At 41.8% G+C, this 11,566-nt stretch overlaps 2 protein-coding genes across 2 annotated transcripts; both read right to left on the reverse strand.

Annotated features, from left to right (window-relative positions):
* Nucleotides 1-7,122: 7,122 nt before the first annotated feature.
* LOC106319615 lies at nt 7,123-9,388 on the reverse strand. Its single transcript, XM_013757998.1, has 3 exons — nt 9,090-9,388; nt 7,925-9,026; nt 7,123-7,233 (listed from the first exon to the last, which is right to left on the reverse strand). Exons 1-3 carry the CDS (start codon nt 9,386-9,388, stop codon nt 7,123-7,125), a joined length of 1,512 nt encoding a protein of 503 aa, XP_013613452.1.
* A 1,134-nt stretch (nt 9,389-10,522) lies between these two features.
* Nucleotides 10,523-11,566, reverse strand: LOC106319616. Its single transcript, XM_013757999.1, has 2 exons — nt 11,389-11,566; nt 10,523-11,235 (listed from the first exon to the last, which is right to left on the reverse strand). The coding sequence occupies exons 1-2, from the start codon at nt 11,564-11,566 to the stop codon at nt 10,523-10,525; spliced, it is 891 nt and encodes a 296-aa protein (XP_013613453.1).

Here is an 11,566-nt window from a genome sequence, read left to right on the forward strand (position 1 = left end):
CAATATGTCATTAAAGATCAATGTAGTATAATATTTTGTTATATAAATGGGCGTTGGTTATTCTGATATTGGGTTGGAATAATTCAAAATAATTCAATTCATCTTGTGAAAATTCTAGCAAGTCTCATTTTTCTCCTCATTCTTAACAACTAACTAGCGTTAGAGGAGCAGAGTCAGAGTGTCTTTATTACAACAAGATGATCAAGACAGAATTTAAAAGACAAAACAGAGTTTTTTTTGTATGATTTGTACATTAGATGAAAAAGCGTACTCCTAATCTTGTGAAGATCACCAAAGTTACTATCTAGAATTCCAACAGTATTGTATATATCAACCTTCAATTCACCTAATTAGGTCACTTCCTACAGCACAGTATATAAAATGAAAGAAAAGGTCCAAATGAAAAATGATATTTGAATTGGTGTAGAACTAATCATCAATCAATGAAACAAGTGAGGCATATTTACAAACAAGAGAGATAACTTAAACTGCCACCAGTTATAGCCTGAGTCGGTGGCAACTTCTTCTTGGAAATCTTGCTGGAAAAGACTTGGTTGTCTGTGTTTTGTTGGATTTGGTATATATGTCTGTGTTTTGTCTAAGTAACAAAGCAATAACGAAACAAACTTCTTCAGTTTGCATCTGTCACACCTAGACAAAGATTTGCTTTGATACTTTGATTGATACGATGTCTCAAGTTAGTTTGATTTGGTTCAATTCTTTTGGTTTCGGATATTTTGGTCATGTCTTGTTGAAAACTGAAACTTAACTAACAACAAAACAAGAATATCAAATTAAAAGATGTTAGTTAATTTTATGTTTTGTACAATGTCAATTCCTGTGTCAATTGATTTATATTTTGAAGTTGCAGTTTTCTCATCCTAATTGTCAGCGGCAAATCATATCAACGGTGAGATCCTCAGTCTCAGATTTGTCAGTTGCATGTTTACGTACGTACCTTAGATTCAGGAATCAGTTTTGAATATTTCACGTATAATTTGATGTTGTTTTTTTAGGAATCATGGTTTCATTCTGACAATGGGTTGCAATAGAGTAAGCAAATTGCCAAATTCTTTGCGAAATCAATCAGATACTCTTAAACCTCACGACCAAAGATTCAATCAAGACAAGAGTTTTAACGATCAGATGGAGAGTCTATTGGTTATATATGATCAGAGGAAATATTTTATTTTAACGATCAGATGGAGAGTCTATTGGTTATATATGATCAGAGGAAATATTTTATTTTAACGATCAGATGGAGAGTCTATTGGTTATATATGATCAGAGGAAATATTTTATTTTAACGATCAGATGGAGAGTCTATTGGTTATATATGATCAGAGGAAATATTTTATTTTAACGATCAGATGGAGAGTCTATTGGTTATATATGATCAGAGGAAATATTTTATTTTAACGATCAGATGGAGAGTCTATTGGTTATATATGATCAGAGGAAATATTTTATAAGGCGCAGCGTACGAATGGGTGAATCTGATCTGATCCTCCAGCGTCCCTATTGAAGACGTCCGAAGTTGTTATGTCAGCCGAAAGCTCGATACGATACACATTATCGTTGATTCTTGCAGTAACTTTCAAAGGACCTATCTTCTTGGCCTTAAGCTTGTTGTAAGCATGAGAAGGCACACGATCTCTGGTTAAATGAACCCAAACCACGTCGCCCGCATCAAAGACCAAACGGCGACGACGTGAATCAGCTGCAGTCTTGTATTTCGAAGCTGATGATTCGAGCATTTGTGTCGTCCGAACATGCGTCTCTAAAATGTTGTCGACGAAAGCTGAAGCGTCACCATGAAACCGTATACGATCCGGTAAGAAAGAGAGGTCATCAGGGGCCCTCGGAAAGATGCCATAGATCACCTGAAACGGGCTGAGGCCTGAACTCTGATTGACGGCTCTGTTATGCGCAAACTCATCTTGAGGAAGACGACCATCCAAAGTACGAATTGTGTCACCTACTAACAGCGTAAGAGGTTTCCCAAAGAATGATTAACAACCTCCGTCTGACCGTCACTCCGGGATGATATGCATAACTCATATCCAAACTAGTATTGAGCAGTTTCCAAAGAGAACGCCAAAAGTGGCCAAGAAAACGAGAATCACTATCAGAAACTATGGAAGACGGAAGACCATGTAGACGATAAACCTCACGGAAGTAAAGAATGGCGACCTGGAGAGCGTCAGTTGTCTTCTTGCAAGGAATAAAATGAACCATCTTATAGAAGCGATCAACGACCACAAAAATAGAATCAAATCCTTTTTGCGTTCGTGGTAAGCCGACCACAAAGTTCATGCTAATATCCGTCCATGGTTGCGTTGGGATAGGAAGTGGCATGTAAAGGCTTGCGTTTGACGAATGGCCTTTGGACCTCTGGCACGTGATGCAACGTTCCACAAATCTCTCAACATCTTTTCGTAATGATGGCCAGAAGTAAGAAGTGGAGACCGAGTGAAGTGTACGATCTCGGCCTATATGACCCTCACCATGAATTTCCAAAATCAACTTGAGGCGCATGCTACAGTCGGGGATACACAACCTACTATCTCGGAACAAGAAACCATTACACAAAGTATATGGAGATGGAAGGCCGGTAAGCGCGTCCGAAAAGAACTTCCTAAAGAAAGGATCATACGCATAAAGTTCGGCAAACGTACTGAAACCCGTAATGGCAGTTTGCATTGTTGTGAGCAACGCGTGTCTGCGGCTGAGAGCATCAGCAACTCGGTTTGACGAGCCCGAAGTATGCTTTATAACGAACGTAAACTGCTGAAAGTATCTAATCCAGGAAGCGTGTCACGCGGAAACTTTCCCTTGAGTATTGAGATGTTTCAAGGCATCATGATCGATGGAAGAGATAGTGTCGCCAGTGTTTTATTGCTTGGATGACAGCGTAGAACTCGACGTCATATGTGCTGTAATGCAGGCGTGCATTGGAGAGCTTTTCACTGAAAAAGGCGATGGGACGGTTCTGCTGGCTTAGAACCGCACCGATACCCATTTTTGACGCATCGGTGTGTAACTCGAAGGCTGCATTAAAGTTTGGGAGAGCAAGAATCAGAGTGCTGCATAACTTGTCTTTGATGACTTGAAACGCACGATCAGCCTCAGAAGTCCACAAAATCTTCCTTCGCGAATGCAGTCGGTAATGGGAGACATGAGGCTGCTGAATTGTGGAACAAACCGGCGATAAAAAGAAGCGAGACCATGAAAGCTTCGTGTTTCAGTGATTGTTGTTGGTTGAGGCCATGTCCGAATTGCCTCAACCTTACTAGGATCCACCGAAAGTCCCTTATCGGATACAATATACCCCAAGAAGTGGACCTCTTTGACACCAAAAGCACACTTTTTCCTTGTTGCGAAAAATTGATCACGACAGAGAACAGACAAGACGGCGCGCAGGTGCTGGATGTGTTCCTCGAACGATGAACTAAAAATCAGGATATCGTCGAAGTATACTACCACAAATTTGCTAATAAATGGTCGCAATGCTTGATTCATGACACGCATGAAAGTACTAAGTGCATTGGACAACCCGAAGGCATAACCAACCACTCAAAGAGGCCTTCCCGCGTTTTGAAAGCTGTTTTCCACTCATCTCCCGGTTGAATCCGAATTTGGTGATATCCACTGCGCAAATCGAGTTTGGAGAACAATGAAGCCGTCCAATCTGGTCAAGTAAATCATCTAGGCGAGGAATCGGAAAGCGATATCGTACTGTGATCTTGTTAATGGCTCTGCTATCAACACACATTCGCCATGACCCGTCTTTTTTTTGGTATAAGTAAGGCGAGGACAGCGCAAGGGCTGAGGCTCTCACGTAAGAATCCTTTCGACAGGAGTGCTTCAACTTGACTTCGTAGTTCCTCATGCTCAGATGGACTCATACGGTAGTGTGAATGATTAGGCAAAGTGGCATCGGGAACCAAGTTGATGCGGTGTTGAATATCTCGCAACAGTGGTAATCCAGATGGGAGGTCGTCGGGGAAGACATCACTGAATTCTGAGAGGAGATCGTGAAGTTGAGGTGAGGTGGATGGTGTATTTGTTGATAATGGTGACAGCACAAGAAACAGAACCACTCCTGTCTCGCGCATCAATGATTCGAACGGGGCACGTTGGAGGAAGAGGGCTGGTGTTTGTGGAGCTGAAGGTGCTGACGGTGGTGATGGAACTTCTTATTGTTCAATTGAAAACTATAAGTGTTGAGGAAGTCATCATGTAGTACACGGCGATCATATTGTGAGTTTTAGTGAATTTATCAGAGTATAGTTGATAGAATTAAGTAACTAGATGAAGAACATGAGAGATGGAGAGAGATTCGGAATTGAGAGAGAGAGAGAGTGAAGGAAGAAAGTCTTTTCTTACTTGATTTGTTTATGGGAACATCCCATATATACAGAAAATACAAGTACATGTTGACATAAGAGATATAATAAACTAGTTGGATCCTAGACAAATAATAAACAAGGGGAGAACAAGACAAGGCTGATCTGTGCAGGCTGGTCCCGGATAGTGACTGGTCCTTAACGTCTCTCATTGACTTGAAACCTTAACCAACCCATGTGATCTGATCCTCCAACGTCCCTATTGTTCCAGACAGCACAAGACATCTTCTTCTGATCATCCTTAGAGAGATTCAGCTTCCTTCCTTTGTCTTGCACTTCACTCTAGGTCTTAGGTTGTACGAACAGACTTGGAACACGAGGTAACTCAGTTCTTGCTCAATTTAAATTCGCCTGGTTCCCTCTTGTTTCTTATTGCTTCATCTTCATATCTTATTGCTTCATCTTCACACTCCCCCTCAAGCTTGACCATAGGGACTGATCAAGCTTGGAAACCATGAAGCATTCCCTCATTAAAACCTTTAGCTTGGAAAAACCTCATGGGATAAAAAACCAAACCAAGGAAAAAGAGTAGAACACTTCATGGCTAAGAGGATCAGTGTGATGAAAGATCCACAGGTCCTAACTTGGAATGTATGAACTCGCAAACCTTAGTACTTGCAGCCTTGGTGAATATGTCAGCCAGTTGATCCTCACTTCTTGTGTAACAAGGTAGGATGATCCGTTGCTCCACTGCTTGCCTAACTTTATGACAGTCCACCTCAATGTGTTTAGTCCTCTCATGGAACACACTGTTGGATGCTATGTGTATTGCAGCTTGATTATCACAGTGCATGGTAATTGGAGTTGATGTCTCTATACCTAAGTCTTGAAGTAAGTTCCTAATCCAGATCAACTCACTAGTGAGCTTCCTCATTGCTCTATATTCTGCTTCAGCACTTGAGCATGATACTATCTTCTGTTTCTTGCTCTTCCAAGTGACCAGATTGCCTCCAATAAAGGTACAATAACCTGTGGTGGATCTCCTATTCACTCTGTCTCCTGCCAAATCAGCATCACAGTATCCAACTATGTCTGTGCTTTTGTTGCATCCTATCCATACTCCCTATCCTGGCGCCTCTCTTAGATACCTTAGGATACTCTTAACCATGTTCCAATGGTGTATCTTGGGAGCTTGCATATGCTGGCTTACTTGGTTAACTGCAAAGCATACATCCGGCCTGGTTATGGTAAGATATATCAGCTTTTCCACCATTCTCCTGTAGTGTTTAACATCTGCATAGGTCTTGTCTTCCCCTCATGCAGCACCTTATGCCCATCTTCTAGTGGAGTCTTGGCTGCTCTTCCTCCTAGATCACATGCCTCATTCAAGAGATAAAGTGCGTACTTTCTTTGGGATAAGAATAGCCCTTCCTTAGATCGGCATATCTCAATCCCTAGAAAGTACTTTACTCTCCCAAGTCTTTGATATCAAAAGATGATCTAAGAAAATCTTAGTTAGGAGTATACCTTCTTTCTCACTCCTTGTGATGATTATATCATCCACATACACTAAGATCACAACAATTCCTTGCTTGCTGGTGAGTGTGAAGAGAGTATGATCTGCCTCAGATTTTACAAATCCCCTTCCATTGAGTGTGGTGCTGAGCTTGTGATATAAGGCCCTAGGTGATTGCTTTAACCCATAAATAGCTTTTTGAGTCTAAGAACATTTCCAGGCTTTATTAGGTGTTCTAGGCCAGGAGGTGGCCTCATATAGACTTCATCTTCCAGTTCTCCTTGTAGGAAAGCATTCTTCACATCCATTTGCCATAGATCCCACTCTAGGTTGACTGCCAAAGATAGGATTATCATTATGGTAAGGAGTTTAGCAACTGGTGCAAATGTATCTAGGTAATCCTCCCCATATGTTTAAGTGAAGCCCCTTGCTACTAGTCTTATCTTGCGACTTTCTACTGTCCCATCAGCATTGTATTTGATGGTGAAGATCCAGCGGCTTGTCACAGCTCTCTTTCCTTTAGGTAGTTCAACTTCATACCATGTATCATTGATGATCGTGGCATTAGTCTCACTGCCCACTGATTCTTTCCATTCCTCATGCTCCATAGCTTCCTCATAAGACCTTGGATGTATTCCTGATCCAATTCTCCAATAAACACCACATGTGTTGGGGATAATGAGCTAGAGAGCACACTGCTTGTATAGGATGGACTACAGCTTGGGAGTTGAAGTAGACTCTGTTGTTCTTCCAGTTTATATCAACAGGCTTTCTGATCCTAGTACTCCTTCTTACTTGATCATTAGTAAGCTGGCTTGAACTCACCACTGGCTCCTCATGAGTAGTGTGATGATCTTGCTCTGGCTGTAAACTGTCCTCATTTGTTACTTGATCATTAGGCTGGCTTGAACTCACCAATTGCTCCTCTTGAGTGGTGTGATGATCTTGCTCCTCCTGCGCATGATGCTCAGCTTGATCATGACTTGCTGAATCCTCTTGATTTTGTTCAGCTTTACTGTCCCCCTCAGGATCAAGGTGAGGAGTCCTAATGTCATCAGTATTAGCCTCTGTAGGTTGTTGAACGTCCTCAGGCACAGTCTCCACCCTTTCTTGCGGCATTCGGATTCCAAGGCTCTCCATTACTCTCCTAAGATTTGCTTGCTCTATCTGAGGCTGATTGGGAGAGATTCTTCAACTCATCCCAACTATTTTCTTCATAATAGCCTCTGGATTCTACAAACTTGACATCTCTGGATATTAAGACTCTCCTAATCTCTTGTACATAGCATTTATAGCCCGTTTGGTGTGGAGAATATCCAATGAAGACTGCCTTGGTGCTCTTAGCCGCCAGCTTATCTCTTCTTTCTCCTGGAATCAATACAAAACAAAGACACCCAAACACACGCATATGTTCTATAGATGGTTTGTTTTTGTCAAGTACCTCATAGGGAGACTGATCTTGGGGGATCCTGGTGGGGATTCTGTTGATTAAATAGCATGCTGTCAACACTGCATCTCCCCAATATCGTTTGGGCACATTAGTATGAAACATCATGCTTCTTGAAACTTCTATGAGATGTCTATTCTTTCTCTCAGCCACACCATTTTACTGAGGAGTGTATGGGTAGCTAGTTTGATGGATCATCCCACATTTGGCTAGATGTTGTTTAAAAGCATTGCTTGTGTATTCTCCTCCATTATCTGATCTAAGAATTTTTATCTTGGCATTAAAGTGGTTAGTTACATAGTTTTGAAAGTTTATGAAAGCTTCTAAGACACTATCCTTAGTTTGCAATAATGTGATCCATGTATATTTTGATCTCTCATCTATAAATGTCACAAAATATTTATGATGTTCTCTAGATATGCATGGAGCAGTCCATACATCTGAATGTATAAGGTCAAAGAAATTTTCATAAATAGTACTTGATCTAGAGAACACACTTTTGCAATGTTTGCCTAAGATGCAAGCCTCACAATCACTTTTAAAGGAAATACTAGGCAACATGATGTTAAAAGCACAAGAATGGGGATGACCTAATCTAGCATGCCATAATACATCTTTAGGTAAACCAGAAATGGAGTTTAAGGCATAAGATAAATCGGTTGAGAGCTTGGTGTCTTCAAGCAAGTACAAGTCTCCCTTGGTAACACCTTTGCCAAGCAACCTACTACCCTCAATATCCTGAAAGTACACATTGTTAGGAGTGAAAGTAACACTGCAATTCAAGTCATTAGTAGCCCTTTTAACTGATAACAAGTTTGAGGTGAAACTAAGCATATAGAAAGCTTTTGAATCTTTGTCAAATAACCTAAGATCACCTATTCCTTTAATTGGTACTCTTTCACCATTGACTATCATAACATTTCCTAGAACAGGGACAGTTTTTTTAATCAAGTTAAGATCACTTATCATATGATGGCTAGCTCCTGAATCTACAACTAATGGTTTAATCAATTGATTTCCGGTTAAAGCATTCAGGGAGATACCACTAGTTGTAGCATGTAAAGGAGTACCAAGAGTGTTACCAGAGTTGTCCTTAAGGATCTTGATGAGAGCCTCAATGTCAGAACGTCTGATGGCTTCATCTTGATTGTTTCTCATGGCAGTACTGCTACTGGACGCCAAGGCTTTTCCTTCACCACCCTCATTGGCTGAGAGGATGGTTCTTGAAGTAGATGGCTCGCCTACATCACCAGAGAAGTTGGCTCTTGCCTCATTGTAAGATGACCTGAACTTCTGTGGCTTAAGATGGGGATAAAGTATCCAGCACTTGTCTTTCCCATGACCTCTCTTCTTGCAATGATCACAGATCCACACCTTGTTTTCTTCAGCCTTGTAAGTGCCTTTGTTTGCAACTCCTTCAGCTTGGTTTGCTAGAACTAAGTCTCGCTTGCCTCCAAAGAGGCCCACTGATCCTTGCTCCTTTTGTATCTGAGCACATACTTCTTCAAGAGATGGAAGTTCCTTTCCTCTTAGAATGTGCTTGATTAAATCAGTGTATCCAGGGTTGAGAGTGAAGAGTAGTGCAAAGACCTTGTCTTGTTCTCTCCTTTCATTCAACACATCTCGATCAACTGTTCCTGGCCTAAGCATCCCCAGCTCCGCCCACAAGTATCTAAACTTCCCAAAATGTTTATCAAAGGCAGCGTCCTCTTGACTAAGAGTATTGATAGCCCTCTTGACTTCAAATACTCTACTGATGTTAGACTAGTTGCCATACACCTTCTTAAGTGTATCCCATAACTCCTTGGACGTTTCACAGTAAGCATAAGCTTGTTGGAGTGAGGCTTCAAGGCTGGACATGAGAATAGACAGCACCATGAGGTCCTCCTGACCTTTCTTCTTGTCGCCAGCTTCAATGACCACAACTTCTTTACCATCCTCTCCTAGGGTGGTTTTCTTTGGGTTCTTGCCTTGTTCAACTACTTCCCAGAGTCCTCTGCCTCCAAGAGCATTTTTACCAAGCCTTGCCCACAGTAGATAGTTAGCTCCCTTAAGAGTAACAGGAAGCACAACCATTTTCGAGTTTTCCCATGAATCCATCAAGAACAGTGGAAAAAGCCAAAGAATGGTGTAAAAAGAAAAGGGATTGGTTAGAATTAAACAGAGTAGAAAAGAGATTTGCGGAAGTAAATAGGTTTCAAGAGCTTATTGCTCTGATACCATGTAAGTTTTAGTGAATTTATCAGAGTATAGTTGAGGGAATTAAGTAACTAGATGAAGAACATGAGAGATGGAGAGAGAGATTCGGAATTGAGAGAGAGAGTGAAGGAAGAAAGTCTTTTCTTACTTGATTTGTTTATGGGAACATCCCATATATACAGAAAATACAAGTACATGTTGACAGAAGAGATATAATAAACTAGTAGGATCCTAGACAAATAATAAATAAGGGGAGAACAAGACAAGGCCGATCTGTGCAGGCTGGTCCCGGATAGTGACTGGTCCTTAACGTCTCTCATTGACTTGAAACCTTAACCAACCCATGTGATCTGATCCTCCAGCGTCCCTATTGTTCCAGACAGCACAAGATATCTTCTTCTGATCATCCGCAGAGAGATTCAGCTTCCTTCCTTTGTCTTGCACTTCACTCTAGGTCTTAGGTTGTACGGACAGACTTGGAACACAAGGTAACTCAGTTCTTGCTAAATTTAAATTCACCTGGTTCCCCCTTGTTTCTTATTGCTTTATCTTCATATCTTATTGCTTCATCTTCACACATATTCCCACAGACGTCCTAAGAGAACATGACATGCGTCCATTGGAACGATATCACAACAAGATTTATCGTGATAAGAGTCACCTATCGAGAATGAGACCAGTGTGCGTCGTGTCACGGGAAAGTCATTGTCTTGTTGCAGCCATGCTAGCTTGTATGGGTATGGGTGGGGTTCGTCGGGGAGAGAATGTTTTTTTACTGCGTTGGAGTAGATCACATTCTCGGAACTTCCCGAGTCTATAATGAAGTTGCAGACCTTGCCATTAATGGTACACTTGGAGTGAAACAAGTTATTTCGCTGAGGGTCCCGAGGCGTACCATGAGGAGCTAAGCAAGAACGACGGAGCATCAACGCCGAACCCGTATCAGCGATGAGTTCTTGAATATCATCGTCGTCATCATCGTAAATTGGATCTGTGTCGTCAATGTTGTGTTCATCTACAAGTAGACCGAGCTCTGTTGGGGCATGCTGACTGGCGATGACCCGCCTCTCCACAAGTAAAACACCTAAACTCAACAGGACGGTTTTGTTTTAGCGTATCTGCAGCAACGATAGCTGTATCAGTCTTCGCTAAGTTTGTGTAGCTAGGAGTCGTTGTGTTTGTCGGGGTTGTTGTCGTGGAGCGAGTCTGTCTGTTGGAGCCCCAAGCCTGGAATCCATTACGAGATTGAGCTTCGACTGTCAAGGCTTGCTGATGAGCTTCTGAGATCGATTGAGGGCGAAACAGATTTATTATGAATTGAATTTGCTGGCGAAGACGGCCAACAAATATTGTGACCACCTGTTGTTCGGTATCACGTAACTCCACGCGGTTGATCATCTTGAAGAACTCCGTTGCGTATTCATCGACTGTTCTTGTTCCTTGCCGTAAGTTCTGAAATTTCTGAAACATTAGTTGATCATAGTTATACGGCAAAAATATTTTCTTCATCTCACGCTTGAGTTTATCCCAAGTTGAGATTTTTGTTTTCCCATGCCGAGCTCGAGTTGTCTTGCTTTGCGACCACCATGCTGCTGCTCGATCGCGGAAACGTATTGCAACAAGGGGGACACATTGATCTAATGGAATTTGCTTGAATTCGAGAATTTCTTCTACGGTTACAAACCAATCAAGGAGCTCCTCGGCGACGGTTGAACCCTTGAACTCTGGAATTTCGAGTTTAAAACTCGATTTCGATGTAAAGTTTTGTGGTTCGTCATCGGTATCTGAATCTGATTCGTAATTGTTGTTGTTCCGGCGTCGAGGGTTTTGTTAACGGAGCGGAGCAAAGGGATTGGCGTCATCGTCAGAGTCTTAACGGTTAGAAAGTTGGTCGTTATTGCGGCGGGGAATAGTTGGTGCGGCGTGTTGAGTTGCCAACGCAGCCACTGCGGCGGTGAGATTTGCGACTTGTTGTTGCAGATCATTGACGGATTGTTGGGTAGCGGGGAAATCATCATCAGCCTGATATTGCTGAGAACGAGTTTTCCGGACCAT

The sequence above is a fragment of the Brassica oleracea genome, unplaced genomic scaffold (assembly GCF_000695525.1).
Source record: "Brassica oleracea var. oleracea cultivar TO1000 unplaced genomic scaffold, BOL UnpScaffold00418, whole genome shotgun sequence".
Taxonomy (NCBI): domain Eukaryota; kingdom Viridiplantae; phylum Streptophyta; class Magnoliopsida; order Brassicales; family Brassicaceae; genus Brassica; species Brassica oleracea.